Source organism: Ursus americanus, chromosome 28, assembly GCF_024610735.1.
Source record: "Ursus americanus isolate L20-20 chromosome 28, mUrsAme1.1.p, whole genome shotgun sequence".
NCBI lineage: Eukaryota > Metazoa > Chordata > Mammalia > Carnivora > Ursidae > Ursus > Ursus americanus.
Genome location: NC_142154.1, coordinates 23,268,723 through 23,285,167, shown reverse-complemented (window position 1 = coordinate 23,285,167; position 16,445 = coordinate 23,268,723). Strand labels below are relative to the sequence as shown.

At 45.2% G+C, this 16,445-nt stretch overlaps 1 protein-coding gene across 3 annotated transcripts in view; it reads left to right on the top strand.

Moving 5' to 3' along the window:
• Positions 1–16,445, top strand: part of ATP10A (ATPase phospholipid transporting 10A (putative)) — a 187,809-nt gene that overhangs the window by 71,062 nt on the left and 100,302 nt on the right. For all 3 annotated transcript variants that reach the window (XM_045795328.2, XM_087856734.1, XM_045795327.2), the window contains exon 2: positions 9,469–9,673. In XM_045795328.2, the coding sequence (XP_045651284.2) occupies positions 9,469–9,673 (205 nt within the window). The remainder of the gene's footprint in view (positions 1–9,468; positions 9,674–16,445) is intronic.

Sequence of the window (16,445 nt, the reverse complement as noted above, 5' to 3'; positions counted from 1 at the left end):
GTGGGAAGCCTGTGGGACCAGAATGAAGTCTGCTGGGGGTTAGGTGTGAACAGTTTCTATGGGAAGACAGGCCCCCATTTGTAGACCAGACACCTGAGGTGCTGAAGTTCAGGCCCCTGAGCCCCAAGGCCTCTTCTTCCCCTGTGCCTCTTAATAGAAGGTGAGTCATTAACTTGGCAGGAAATGCCTGTGCTGGGGCTTCTAACCCTCAGTGGGAGCACTGGCCAGATGGGAGGCATCATCATTCATTATTGATCATTCCAGGGCCAGCTGCTTAGAATTCTTTGTAAATATTCTGTGGGGGAGGGATTTCTCAAGAAAGGGTGGGGCAGCTTTGCACAGAAGTGACCTGTAAGATGCCTGCAGTTAGAAAATGAGCAGTTTGGTCCATAGCCTTGTCTCCAACAACGCCACGTGTACCTGACCCAAGGTGGAAGCACTTGTCAAAGCTACCGGGTCATTCCGAAGCCATGAGAAAAAACTGTTCTCTTGCGTCAGTGACAACCCACCATCTGCCCTTCAGTCCCAGAGGGGGAGTCCCCAGAGTCAGAGGCCTGAGGTGGGTGGTGTCCTTCAGGTTGCCAAAGCTCAGAGACTCTTGGCCACAGGTGGTCTCAGCAATGAGCTCATCTCTCAATCTGCCAACGCCCATTTAGGGCGCACTTCCCAGTTTATAGCAGAGACCACAATTTGGTGACTTCTAACCTTGGACATGGTTGCTCTGGTCATTTGCAAATAGGCAGGTGTTTAGGCAGATGGACTGAAATTTGTTATTCTGTGTCTGTGTCCAATACTGCATAGGCCTGGAACTGTCTGCCTTTCCACCCTTATTCAAACATAACAGTATTTTATTTTCAGACCTCATTGGTCTCTGGGCTGCATAATTTAGAAGGAAAAAATACAGCTTTTGGCTTGGAATTTTGCAAAGTTGTCACCAGACAACTCCTTTAGGAGTTTTAGTTGTTCCTCCTTTAAGCCAGTAGATCAGATGTGCTTTCAAAACCAGATGGCTGTGAGGGTTCATGGTCCCTGGAGTCAGACAGATTTGGTCCTTAGTCTGTCTTCCTCACTTATGACTTTGGGCAGGTTATTCCATCTCTATTTCTTTCTTTTTTTTTTCTTTTTTTTTTTAAAGATTTTATTTATTCGACAGAGATAGAGACAGCCAGCTAGAGAGGGAACACAAGCAGGGGGAGCGGGAGAGGAAGAAGCAGGCTTATAGCGGAGGAGCCTGATGTGGGGCTCGATCCCATAACGCTGGGATCACGCCCTGAGCCGAAGGCAGACGCTTTAACCGCTGTGCCACCCAGGCGCCCCTCCATCTCTATTTCTATGTCTGTAAATGGGAATATAATGTTAGGATTGGGTAAGGACTCACTGAAATAAAGGATATAAAATGCTTTGCACATTGCCTGGTTCATAACGAATGGTGTGGAGGGAAGCTGTCTTTATTGTTCTGTTGTTATTATTAAGATGATGTCTCAATACTGACAGGGTTTGGTGTCTAGACCTCCAGCTGAAAGACTTGTTCTCAGACTTGAAGTATTCATGAACCTTGTACAGGAGGTCCATTTCGAGACAACATCGCTTAGTCTTTCCAAAGACTGAACTCTCACTTGAGCTGGTCATGAAATGTGCTTCAGGGGTGAACAGGTCTAAAGGGAGACCAAGTACCAAGAATGTTTGAAAGGTGACCTTTGATCTTAATGGGTGTGCCATTTCAGGTGTGTGCCATAAAAGTTGCCCTTTCAAAAAACATAAATGAAAATATAGCAATGGAGGGCATGGCACTCTGGACTCGCCCCTGGCTACCCCTGGTGGTGGGCAGGCACAGTGGAACCTGGGCTCGCATTCATTGCCCCACCCTGCCTGCCCAGCTACCCCTGCTGGCTTCCCTACCTCATCACTTATCTGCCCTTCATGGTCCCCTAGTCCATGTTTAGCCCTCATCACTGTTCTCTGGTAATCTCAGTGATGGCATCCACAGTGGGGACTGGTCATCTCCATGCCATGAGCTCCAAATTCCTATCTTTATTTGCCTTTGTCTTCAAAGCTGTGGGGATCTCCTATAAGCCCAACCCACATACCCCCCCAGCACCTTGAAGAGAGATCACAATTGGACTCTGTTCCTTCCCACAATGGACCCACTCCTGGGTAAGGTCAGTAGCACCCACACTCCAGCCACTGGGGCTGGAGATGTGGATACAAACATGCCTATTTATTTATGTATGTATATATGTATTTAAATTCAATTAATTAACATATAGTGTATTATTAGTTTCAGAGGTAGGGTTTAGTGATTCATCAGTCTTATATAATACCCAGTGCTCATTACATTACGTGCCCTCCTTAATGTCTATAACCCAGTTACTCCATCCCCTCTCCTCCTCCCCTCCAGCAACCCTCAGTTCGTTTCCTATGATTAAGAGTCTCTTATGATTTGTCTCTCTCTTTGGTTTTGTCTTGTTTTATTTTTCCCTCCCTTCCTCTATGATCCTCTGTTTTGTTTCTTAAATTCCGCATATGAGTCAAATCATTGTCTTTCTCTTATTGACTTATTTTGCGTCTGACTTCAGCTCAGGTCATAATCTCAGGTTGTGGGATCAAGCCCCACCGCCAGCCCCACCTGTCCCACTACCAGCCCCATGGTGGGCTCCACGCTCATCAGGGAGTCTGATTGTCCCTCTGTCTGTCCCCCCAACTCGTGCTCTCTCTTTCTGTCTCTCAAATAAGTAAAATATTTTTTAAAAATTAAAAAAAGAAAAACAAAGATTCTTTTCATCCTTTAGGATCTAAATTCAGATGTTTCCTCTTCTAGGAATCAGTCCCCAGTTGCCGAATCAAAACAAGTGTTCTTCCTTTCAGCATTAAATTGTACTTAAAAACTATAGTGCTCAAACCTTAAAAAAAAAAAAATCCCAACCCTGCATCTCTTCTTTCTCTTCCTCTCTTTCTTACTCATCCCCATCCAAGATATTCCTTTGTTGATTGGTCTTATTAGAGAAGAGACACTTTTATTTATTTATTTATTTAAAGATTTTATTTATTTATTTGACAGAGATAGAGACAGCCAGTGAGAGAGGGAACACAAGCACGGGGAGTGGGAAACGAAGAAGCAGGCTCATAGCGGAAGAGCCTGATGTGGGGCTCGATCCCGGAACACCGGGATCACGCCCTGAGCTGAAGGCAGACTAAGCTTAACCGCTGTGCCACCCAGGTGCCCCGAGAAGAGACACTTTTAAAGGAGGGGAGAAAGCAAGGGAGGCAAGTGAGATTTGCCTCTGTTACCCTGTGTGCCCCCATTCCAGCATGCGAGTGGGGCGTGGGTGTGGTGAATGGTGGGAGGGCGGGAGTGGGGTTCCCATGTGTAGTTGTGAAAACAATTTGCCACTGATTTAAAGCTGACATTTTACAAGGAAAGTATGTAATAAAATATGGCCATAGAAAATGGTTAGATAATGTAAGGGTAAGAAAATCAAATGTGTATGCATGTTACAGGCATTTTGAACTTTTCATTCATCTCCTCAAATACCAAAAAATAGAAGAGGGAAGCATCTGCACCTGTAAGATGCCCTGGAAGCCGGCAGGTGGCAGCTCCAGGCACGTGGTGTGTGGTGTTCTGTGGGCAGTGTGGTCCTGCAGACACCTGCTGCTACCCTGTGTTGATTTCAGTGCTGTAGAACTTGAATGATTATGTTGTATTACACCTGAGGAGTAACTTGTGTGCGGAACTAGAAATGAGTGTGCCTCTTTCCGCAGCCCGGGAGGACCCTTAAAGACAGAACGAGTTCATTCATGAATTCAGAGACCAGGTTGGAGATCAGGGACAGTGACGATCCAATTATCGTTGTGACTGTCCTTGTACAAGGAGTGGCAGTGGGTCACCAGGGATGTGGACTGGTTGTGGCAACTTCAGAATCTGTTGTCACCTTAAAAAAAAAAAATGCTCCTTTACTGTTAGGGAAAATTATAGCCAATAACCTAAATGCAAATCTACTGGAAAGCAATGCGTTAAAGATGAAAGTATGACTCCCTCATTTTCTGCCAATGCCTTTTTTTTTTTTTTAACTTGATCTAAGTTTGTTTGGTTTTATGAAATAGATCCACCTTCACCACACTGGAGAGATTTATAAATACATTGCTGAAAACCCTGAGCCGTGGCAGAGACACCTTAAACACTGGAGGGGTCAGGCGTCAGTGATGCTCCAATGGGTGAAGATTCTGATGCCTTTCAAAAAATAAAACCTTAACAAGACATGTTAGAACAGTGTATCTTGAACCCTGTATTCATGAAGAAGAGCTATGTGAAAGTAACAGTGATCTCCGGGGAAAACATGCTTTCAACTACCCAAAGTAATTCCTGTAAATTCTGTAAGTCAGCTACCTCCTCTTGGGGAATTGTTTACTAAAGAAACTTAAAAACATAACTAGTACAAATAAATAGTTTAACTCAGCCTAAACATTTAATAACCAAACATGATGGATTAAGGGATCTTAACATTTTATTTACTGCTTGTCTTTAAATAAAATCGGTCACTCATGATTCCCATGTCTCCGTACCCTTTCACCCCCGCATTGTGTTGTTTTGAACAACAAAAAAAAAAGGCTCAGATGAGAACTGCAAAGCTCAGCATGACTAATTATAAAATGTCAGTAATAGATTTTCCCAGAAGAGGAAATCTATTAATCTCAGAAGGCTCACATTAGCCTTAGAACAGATTTTCAAAATCATCTATTCAACATTCTTACTGTTTAGCTGAGGAGACAGCAGGCCCCAAAGTGAGGTGGTTGGTGCAGAAAAAAAGAAAAACAAAAAAAACCAGTGCCAGGACTTTTTAAGAAAAGACTTATTTTTTCTATGGCTTCATATGCGGTTGTTTTAAATATAAGACATCTTTATCACTCCCCCCCCCCCGCCTTTTTTTTTTTTTTTTTGCCCGCATTTCAAAAGAATCACACTTTTTTCAGTCATGACCTTTGAAATCTTGGTTCAACACTCCGAGTTCAGACCTTTCAGGAATTATGAGCAGGGATTTGGAGCTAATTAGAAGAGACCGTTGTCATTCCTGTGGAGTAATCATGCACCATGTTTGTAATTATTTATAATATAGCCACTGTTTCAAGATTGCACATTTTCAGGGTTTCCCTACATTTTAAACATTTTATTTATTTATTTTATAGAGATAGTAAGAGCAAGCCAGCCAGAAGGGGGTGGGAGAGAGGGGCAGAAGGAGAGAGAGTCTCAAGCAGACTTCTTGCTGCGGACGGATCCTGATGAGGGGCTGGATCCTTCTAAGGACCTAGATTATGACCTGAGCCGAAATCAAGAGTCAGATGCTCAACCAGCTGAGCCGCCCAGGCACCCCAAGGGTTTCCCCACATTTTAATATGTTATTCATACCCTCTGATGGGCTTCCACTTTGTGGGCGTTTGGATTTTAACCAGTCTTCCTCTGCATTCTTTTCTGGTGAAGTGGTTTTTCCTTAAGCATGCAGATTATAAAACTGCCGGTAACTGCTGGAAGGATCTTTAGTTTGTTACACACTGCAGAAGACTGAGCTGCCAGGAAGGGGGAAGCGTCCAGCGCCTGCTTCTGTGCAGAAGATGGAAATGGTGTGTATTAATTTTTTATTGCTGTGCAACAAATCCCTGCAAACTCAGCAACTAAAAACAATGTTGCAACAACATGGATGGACCTAGAGGGTATTATGCTAAGAGAATAAGTCAGAGAAAGACAAATACTGTATGATCTCACTTATATGCGGAATCTAAAGAACAAAACAAATGAACAAACAAAACAAAACAGAAACAGATTCATAGTTACAGAGAATAAACTGCTGGTTACCAGAACCGGGTAGGGTTGAGTGGCGGCCAGAATCAGTGAAGGGGATTAAGACGTACAAACTTCCTGTTATAAAATAAATAGGTGATGGGGATGTAATGTACAGCATAGGGAATATAGTGAATAATAGTGTAATAACTTTCCATGGTGACAGATGGTAATTACACTTACTGTGGGGATCATTTTGTAATGTATAAAAATATTGAATCATCATGATGTACATCTGAAACTAATAGGATTTTGTTTGTCAAAAAAAGAATGCAGATGTATGAACTTAGTTTCTGGGTATCAGGAGTCCAGGTGTGGGTTGACTGGGTCCTCTGCACAAGGTCTCACCAGGCTACAGCTGAGGTGTTGGCTGGGGCTGTGGTCTTGTCTGAGGCTTGGGTCTTCTTCCAGGCTCTTTTAGGTTCTTGGTATAATTCAGCTCCAGTAGGTAGGACTGAGACCCCATGCTCTCAGCTCGCCATGTGGCCACTTCCAGCATCTGACTTCCTGTCTCTGGCCTTAGGCCAGATTTATGGGACTCTTGTGGCCCTGTCAGGCCCACTCAGCTGGTCTCTCTGTTGATTGGCTCATAGTCTACCGATTGGTCACCCTAGTTACATCAGCAGGAGTGATTTCCACGACATTCACAGCCCCTGCCTCACTCAGGGGGGTTGGCAGGGGTGTGTACACCAGGGCTGAGCTGGGGATCTTGGGCCCATCTCAGAATCCTACTGCCACATGGGGTGCCTGGCACCTGTCCTTAGGAGGACTATTGTGTGGGCAAACTAAATAGTACTTACTTCCTAATTGCTGTGAAGGAATCCGGAATATTGAGGACTTGGAGATTTCAAACCTTGACACTATAAAAAAATATAAGCTGTGTCTCAGGAGAGACCTAGCTTCCTGAAGGAGGCAGGCCTCTGCCTGGCTGGGGTTAGAGTTGGCAGGGAGGCCATGGGGCAGTGTGCACTCCTGAGATTTTTGCCATGGAGAGGAGGGTCAGATCCTGTCCACCCTGACCTGAGGAAATAGAAGGCAGTTGTAAATCGTTTACCTGCTGTGTATAAGCACCGAAGAAGAGTATTATTAGGAAAACAGTGTTACATAGCGTTGTGTCAGAGAGATTTATTTCTGTCTTCTCTGCAGTGTTTTCCTGTGCGCAGATGTGTGGGGGAGCGTGGGACACATGCCTGTGGATAAATCTCCTGGCGCAATGCCCTCCCCTACCTGCTTCCTCTGCAGCCTTTTTCTCTGTCCCTGTAGCCTGGGAGCCGGTCTTTCCAGCAGGAGTCATGGGAATTGCAGTTACTAGGTGTTTGTCTGCTCAGGCAGCCATAACAAAGCACCACAGACCAAGTGGCTTAAACCAGTTGATTGCCTCTCAGTTTTGGAGTCTGGAAGTCCAAGATCAAGGTGTTGCCAGGACTGGTTTCTCTTGAGGCCTTTCTCTTTGGCTTGCAGATGGTTGTCTTCTCTCTGTGACCACACATGGTCTTTCCTCTGTGTGCACAAGTCCCTGGTGTCTCTTCTTACAAGGACATGGGTCATACTGGATTAGCATCACACCCTGTGACCTCATTTCAACTTAAGACCCTATGTCCAGATACGGTTGCTTGGAAAAAATAAGTGTTATACCCTTCTTGTGAGAAGAAGGGCTACTCATATATAATGTATGTGTCATACGTAATATATATTATATATACATATATATGTGAATATATAATACATAATATAACATATGTAAAGTATATATAATACATTTAATATATGATATTGTATAATACAAATAAGGGAAAAGTAGGCAGGGACATTGCAGGTGTCAGTGTATGGTCCAGACTCAGCACGGGTGCTCCAGCTGGAAATCGTCGATGGGACTGTGGGGCTTTGATGGGGAATCTTTGGTCTGTTGAGGTGTCGAAGGGGTTCCACCATGCTACTCTTCTTTCACAAATGACTCCCAGGTTTGGGTTTTCAGGGACCCGGCCTGCTGCAGGAATTCCTGTGAGCTGCAGGGCCTTTGCACAGAAGCCAGCACTCTTTCAGGCATCTTGGAGCCACTCTGCTCCTGCTTCCTTTACTTCCTGTGGCTCACGTGGGTCTTCTCACCAGTTCTCAGTAGAGAACTCCTGACACGGTGCTTGCAGTCTGCAGGCACACTGGGGGCTGTAGGAATGCCATGGGGAAATCTCCTTCGAGGCTCAAGGCCTCCACTGAAGTAAGTTACTTTTTTAAAAACAGTGCTCCGATGAAGTGGGCGAGCTAATGCTTTGAGATTCCAAGGCAGAAGGAAACTGACTTTATGTTCAATGAGTTCTATAAATGGAATGTAGTTAAGATAAACTGAACACAGACAGTTCTGCTTCTCTCCTTGTCATCACCTTCCTGTGCCCGTCCCAGGGCAAGTCTGGGACCACCGGTCTCCTGGCAACTCCCGTCACAACAAAGCCTGTCCACCTCACTCTCCGAGTGCATGCTGCCCTCCTCAGTGACTAAATGGTGACTTCGCTTTTGGAAACTTTCTCCTGGAAGAGGATGGGCTCTTTCAGATTTCTCTGTACTTTCTGTGAGGACTCAACAAATGGTCATGATAAGGAAGAGAGATGAAGGATCTAAGGCTTGCAATGATCATAAAGTCAAGGTTTGACCTTTAGAAAAGGAAATGGGAACATTTTTAAATGTTGTTTCATATGTCACACATCAAGGCTATGTGTCCCCAGGCAAGAGGTCAGACTGGCCTTGAGCCACCAGGAGGCTCAGGTGATTGAGTGACAATTCTACGCCTTATCTCAGGGCTAGCTGGAGGCTGATGGGACCTTATCACAGCTGTTGAAGCAGTTTTGAAGAACACCTTGGCCTTGTAGGGAGTATTGCGTTGGCCCAGGAAGAATACCTTTGCTCACATTGGGGGCTTGATTATACAGCCCCCAAGCGTTGCTATCCCGTGGTTTGGTCTTGCCTTGCATTATTTTTGAGTACAGAACTGTACCTGATTTATCTTTGTTGGTCTTATGGTGGCCAAACTGTGCTTTGCACATAAGTGGTTTGGTGGATCTTGAATTAGAAGAACATGAAAACAGAGGCTTAAAATGGAAGAGGATACGTCTTTCTTCCCATCTGGGGCAGCTGATGGCTAGGAGCTCCTGGAAGTTTGCCATAGGTTCCCTCAAATCCTCAGTGTGGAATTAAATGTGTAAAACTCTCAATGCGTCTCCCAAAGTTCAGGAGTTATTTAGATGTGACTGACTTGGCCCACCTTAGGATCTGGACTTGATGCCTGAATTCAGATTCTCTGGGACCTCATGCAAGGAGAGGCATCACTACCTACTCCCAGAACGTTGTAGTCAAATGGAAACCTGTACCCAATAAACAGTTTCTCCCCATTTTCCTTCCTCCTAGTCACTGGCAACCACTAATCTACCTTCTACATCCATGGATTTGCCTGTTCTGAATATTTCATATAAATGGAGTCGTACTATATGTGGCCTTTATGAATATCCTTTTTTAAATAGTTTTTATTATGGAAATTTTTAACATACTGGAAAACAGAAATTTTGTTAAATGAGCTGCATGTGCCCATCACACAGATTCAGGTATGATCCACTTTCTGCCAGTCTTGTTAATGGCAGTTTCTTTACCAGGGAGGAAAAGCAGTATGTGAATCGATTCTGGAAAGAAATCCGAGTGGGAGATTTTGTGCGTCTCCGCTGCAATGAGATCATCCCTGCGGACATTCTGCTGCTGTCCTCCAGTGACCCTGATGGACTGTGCCACATCGAGACTGCCAATCTGGATGGAGAGACCAACCTGAAGCGAAGGCAGGTGGTCCGTGGCTTCTCAGAGCTCGTAAGTGACCTGATACTTCGAGGGAATCCTGGGCACCACATCCATACAGTACTTCCCATGCTGGCCTTCTGGGTGTCAGAGCACCTGCACCCCAACCCCTGCACCCCCTCCCACCTCCATCAGGCCAGGCAACTTTTCCTAGTTTCCTAGATGTGGAACTGAGGGTCTGAGAGGACCCCTGACCCACCTGAGCCCATGACCAGCCTATGGCTGTGGGGAACAGGACCCAGTTTTTATAACTCTGATTTCCACTGTACATTTCTGAGTTTCTCAAAACAGTATTTAAAATTACAAAGAATATTTATGACCAGCTGACTCTTGACATTTATCCAGTTGTTGTTCTAGTTTGCTAAATTTCAACACAGCAGAAGTAATGCCCTATTCTGAGAGTGTAGCTCTGGAATGTTTTCTCCTCAAGGGTGTTTCTGAGTTTGGCATCAGAGCTTCTGTATATGAATTCTGTTTTAGAGAGCCTCAGCCACAGCTCAAAGATGTACCGGTGATGCAGAGTGAGAAGTAGGAAGAGAAGTATGGGGTCTGACTGCCAGCACTCACCAACAGCCTTGTGGCCGGAAAATTCAAACCCTCTCAAGGGTTTCTAACCTGTTCACTGTCGTCCCTGCAGGTCTCTGTAGAGGATGTAGGGGTCAAACTCCAGGTGAAATGAAAGTAGCATGAGTTGTCAGGGACCAGAAGTATCTGGAAGGGAGATGGGCTAGCTTGAGCCCTGTTCTCCTAACACCTGCTCTGTCCTAGGCTGCCTGTCTCAATCATGCCTGGGAGTCTTGACATCAGCCTATACTGAAGGAGGCTTTAAGAAGTGCCCAAGGAAATGAGCTCCTGCATTTCAGAAAGGATGCCACTGGGGAGTCTCTTCCTCTGTCACATAATATGTGTCAGTTAATGTCATACATTGGGGATTTTCTTCCTCTGTCACTGAGACCTCTCCATGAGCTTCCAAAGGAGAATCAACCCTCAAATCAAGACCAGGCAAGCTTCTTTGGAGCAGTTGGCTTGTTTTATAGCTTATGGATCTCATCATGACCACTGTCCGTATTTTGGGTGGGGTGTTTATTGGACAGGATTTATTTGGGGCTGGCATCCTTGCCTCCCACTCATGAGTGAACATGTAATTCCCCCATGGTCGCTGTGACAACCAAAGGTACTTCCACATACTTTCACAAGGCCAGATAGAATTCCACAAGCTGGGGCTCCCCACCTTGCTCGGCTGGTGGGGACTTCTGAGCCTGACACTCCTCCAACCTACAGTGCACTTGGATGTCATTACCAGCGTCTGCCTCCACTTATTTCCACCACAAGTTCCTCCTTCACTCTTTTTAAAAAGTTGAGATATAATGGACTTAACAATATTATATAACTTTCAGGTGTACAACGTCAAGATTCAATATTTGTTTATATTGCGAAATGATCACCGCAGTAAGTCTAGTTAACATCCATCACCACACACCACTACAATTTTCTTTTCTTGTGATGAGAATTTTCAAGATTTACTCACTTAGCAACTTTCAAATATACAGTACAGTATTGTTAACTGTAGTCACTACTCGTTTACTTTTTTTTTTTTAAGCCTTCCTTTGTGCCAAGTATTTTTTTGTGAGCTGCCTCAAATCTTTCTTGGAATGACACAGAGCTGACATAAATATTAAAAATAGCAATTTTTAAAAATGGGGTACTGTCGTCATCCCAGATTAGGAGAGCTGGTGGAATTTAGGGGCCCCTTGAGGCCCAGTGCTGGAGGTTTCCGACTTCTGCATTGAGTGTGCTCCAGGGTTTGGCAATAAATGGGGGCTCCCTTTCTACTGCCACTCCCTGGTCCCCCAGGCCAGTGTGCCTATGTGTTCTCCTAAGGCTGGCCTCATTTCCAGGCTTTCTCCACCAGGCCTGCCCCAGTCTGCTAGACCAGAACCCAGAATTCCAGGGCACAGATCAGTGTGTGGACTAAGCCTGAAATCAGTATGGCCTGCTCAGTTCTTATCATCTGAGCACACACGGGGTTAGGAAGAGGCAGTGTCTGCACAGGCTAGAACGTTACCCTCCTGGCAGAGTGGCCGGCGTGCATGGAAGATGACTGTAACATGAGAGAATACATATGAATCTCTCGTGGATGAAAATGTGAAAACTGGAGAGCAGAGTGCCATGTTTGGGGTGGTAGTATGGGGAAAGCCTAGGTGTATCTCCTTGGTCAGCTCTCAAGAGTAACTTCCATGTTTCACATCTTCTAATTTTATTCAGTTGCTAAACCCGGTACTATCTAAAAATCTGCTCCACCTACTTTTCCCCCAAACAACAACTAGAACATTTCATAGCTTGGTAGTGCTTTATCTAAGTGAGGTGTTTTTAAGTTGGATGTTTATTCAAGGATGGCTACAGAGAGACACATCCTGTATCACCCTCCTTCGGGCCCCATGAATGCCTGAGGAAGTAAATGGAGTTGAGTCATAATTTAGTCAAAATAGCCAAAATTAACAACTAAAGCAATTCTGATTTAAAATAAAAATTTCTTTATCAGCACCCAAATTCTTCAGTATGCATGCACATCGTCCTATTACTGGAATATTTTTTCACTTTTTCTTTTCTTTTCCTTTTCTCTAAATGTCCCAAGATACTTTTCTGGTAGCTGAATTCCCATTCATACATTATTATTCTGAAATCTAAGCACTGCCCCAAGGAGAATAAAGATAGGAAGTTTCTGGCATTTAAAAACCTGACAATTGGAAAACGAATATAGCACACTGTGCTAATTATGCTGGAATTAAAATTAATTAATTAATATTAAATAAAAACTAAAAATGTTTAAAAATTAAAAAAAAAAAATTAAAAGCCTGACAATTCAAAAACCAGAGTTCTGACTATAGTGTTACAATGCCAAGAACATTTTCATTCTCAGTATTTAAGTGGGTTTTTCACAGAATGGAGTCAGCTAGTGTATCGCAGACGAGTGAAGAGCTGGGTCCTGTCAAATACCAAGTGCTATGTTGCCTTGTTGATGAATGGTCAGTTGGAAGTGGTGATCCCTAAGAAAACTTAAATCAGAAGCTATTTGCAAAACTTGAGGTGAAGAAATTTGACAGGGATTCTGTGTGTACGTCAGGGTCTGGTGAGGAGGCAGAAATTATACAGGATTCAGTCAGGGCAAGTTTAATGCAAGGAGTTCCAGTGGGGGATTGTGAAGTGAGAACGAAGACTTGCAAGAACACAGACCTAGCTGATAGAGTGGTCACTGGCCCTGGGGCCTAGATAGTGCCCAGAGAAGAGGCCCCTGAGGTTGAGTCTTTGTTCATGGCTGAGAGCACAGCCGTTACTCACACAATGGTAGAAAAGCTTCTTAGGGGCTATGCCAGCCAGAAGTCAGCCATCCACAGAAAAGTGCTGAGACAGGGAACTTGGGAGATGCCGGGGGCAGATGCTGGCCACTGGGCACTAGCTGGGTTCTAGGAATGCTGCCTTCTTCTTGTGGTTCTCACTGCTGCAATGGACAAAGGCTGAATGGTGGCTCTTAGGATAGCCAGCTCTGTAGAGCCCAGATCTGCACATGCAAAGGGACCAGGAGAAGGTACAGGGAGCCATAGCCCCTCTTGGGGTCAAGGCCCATACCCTCAGGGTCTCTGGTTACCCGGAGCTGAAATCCGAAGAAAGCATGTGGCAGACCTAGTTGTGAACATAAACACAGTGCAGGCTCCTTGCCTTGGAGACACCTGGAGGGCGCTGGGTAGTGGAGAAAAAATCCACACACCCTTCCACTGGAAGGCCAGCCCCTTCTCCTGCAGTGTCTCTCCAGTGCCCTCTACTGACAAGGCAAAAAAAAAGTAGCTCCATTTCCAGAAGTCATTCATGAAGAGCTTGTTTGCTTAGGGAAGGATGCTAAGAAAGGGGGAAGTGGGAGGCGCTGAGGCTGTCCAGGTCGAAAGTGGGGGACCCAGCCGGGGCGGTCCATGTGGCACCCACGGCGCAGACGGCACAGCTGGCACACAGAAGGCCTTCACCTACTTCGTAGTGCTCCCTGGCAAGGGAGTGAGCATGCTGACTGTCTTCCTGCAGTCACATCCTGGCGAGCACGAGAGACCCCAGTGCGTCACGTACCCCATCTCCGCAGCGGGTCCAGGCCCTTAACCTGGGGAGATGGTAATCATACTCTGTTCCATAACTCTCATGGGAATCCACCATCTCTCATGGGGAGGTGAATAAGGAGAAGCTGAATACTAAACTACCCAGTGGGGACCACAGAACTGGCTTGGAGCATGACTCCGCACATAGACCAGAAAAGTATATGGGACCTTAAGCTCACCTTCTTACTTCTATCAAATGAGGACCACTATACTGATCTTCCATCCCTTTGCTGATGGCAGGAGATGGCTTAAATAAATAACTTAGATTGGTCCGTGAAAAAAAAAGAAAAAAAAAAAGAGGGACTTGGTCCATGCGTTGCAGTGTCTAATGATTTAAGGTCATGGGACCAATACCTAGAGGACTCAGGCTTCTTTACCAGCAGACTCCCAGTACAGAACCTGTACAGGATTCATGGACTGGAAGCAGGAAGGCAGCATGCATGACCCGCCCAGACCCTTGAATCTGAGGATAAGGCCCTCAGACACTGAGCAGTGACCCCAGGACCTTGAACCACCTAGCCATCTGGCCTCTGACAAAGGAAACAGAAATAATGGGACTGCGAAATAAACATATCATTTAAAAGTGGGAGCCAAATTGGCGTTATCCCAGAAGTAGTAGAGAACCCCAGTGTTTCACATGAAGCTCTGAGGATAACAACCCGATTTTGTTCAGGCTCCCCTGGTGTGAGACCATATCATGCTTCTCACGTTTGTAGTAGCACAGACATTTTAAAAACAACTCTACATATTTTCGAATATAAATCGTATGAGGTAATGATTATCACACCCTTTTATAGATCAGAAACAAAATGTGAAGACAGGAGATTCTCCCAAGGCATCCCCTACCATGACTCCTGAATCAGGGTAGAGGCATCCTGGGCTCTGTCACCTTCTGAGTTGGCATGGATGGGGGGATTCTCCAGCATCCAGTCCTTCCCTTTTGCACTGGGCATCTGCTGTTCCTTCTCTCTCTCTCTCTCTCTCTCTCTCTCTCTCTCACACACACACACACACACACACACACACACACACTCATTCTGACCCACAGCCCTGCCCATGAGGCTGCATGCAATTAGCCTCTATACAGGTAGAAGTGTCTAGTTCATCTGTAACATTTGCACAGTGATTTCTGCAAAAATGGGATTTCCATAGGCTGATAATTTTATATAAAAATACTTTTAGAGACTCATTTTTGTGATTTTTCATTCTTTCAACAAATACTTACTGAGCACATACTATGCTTCAAATGCTTCAGATAGTTGCTTCTAGGCCATCTTTTTTTTTTTTTTTTTTTAAGATTTTATTTATTTGACAGAGACAGCCATCGAGAGAGGGAACACAAACAGGGGGAGCGGGAGAGGAAGAAGCAGGCTCCTAGCAGAGGAGCCTGATGTGGGGCTCGATCCCAGAACGCCGGGATCACGCCCTGAGCCGAAGGCAGACGCTTAACGACTGCGCCACCCAGGCGCCCTCTTCTAGGCCATCTATTGATCAAAAGAGGCAAACATCTTTCCTGTCATAATGTTTACATGACCTTTGTAAATAGTGATGTGCACTGAGGAATAAATGATAAAGCAGGAGCAGGGATGTGAAACGTCAGGGGGGTGTGGGAATTTTGGATGGGAATTGGGTGAGGCAGGGCAGGCCTCCCTGAAGACAGTGGGAGAGTCCAGACCTGAGATCTGGCTGCTGAACAAGCTATGTTAGCATCAGGGAGGAGCCTTCAGGGAATGACTTCTGTGTTGGTTAATTTACTGAGAAAAAAATGTTCTTCCAGTTTATCTCTTGGGTAGACCTATGGGATTATTGCCCTGGCTACACCCACAGAGCCATCTGCTTCAGGCTGTTTGGAGCGGTGATTATGAGGCTTTCAGGAAGAGCTGAAATCACATGCCTGGGATAGCTAGCTTTTCTCAGGTGTGTGTGGGTGTGTGCACGTGGGTATGTGCATGTGGGTGTGTGCACTGGCGTGTGCATGTTTGCCTGCTGCATGCTCCCTGTGAGGAAGAAGGATGAAGCTAGAATGGAAACTCTCCTAGGCTGGGGGAGTCTGAGAGCACTCGTCTAAAAGAGGTACAATGTCTAGACTTGCACTGATTCCAAGACAGGGATGTGGCTTTACCTCCATTAGGCACATAAATTTTTACTAAATTCCCAGCAACGTTCTTGGGTGCCAGGCACTCTTAGGCAGTGACAAAGCACAGAGTTTCCTTTATAAGGGAGAGTTAGGCCTCCCCTGAGTTACATGACAGAATTCAAGGAGCTTAGAGAAAATCATTTTATATTCCATATATGTAAGAGATAATATTATTATGCTGTTTATTGTTTCTATCTACACATGCTCTCAAAATCATCCAGCACAGGGGCGCCTGGGTGGCACAGCGGTTAAGCGTCTGCCTTCGGCTCAGGGCGTGATCCCGGCGTTCTGGGATCGAGCCCCACATCAGGCTCCTCCGCTATGAGCCTGCTTCTTCCTCTCCCACTCCCCCTGCCTGTGTTCCTTCTCTTGCTGGCTGTCTCTGTCTCTGTCGAATAAATAAATAAAAAATCTTAAAAAAAAAAAAAAAATCATCCAGCACAGGACGCCTAGAGGTGAATAAGGATTGTTCTCAAGATCTTACACCAAAGTTGCTTTTTCCTTAAGC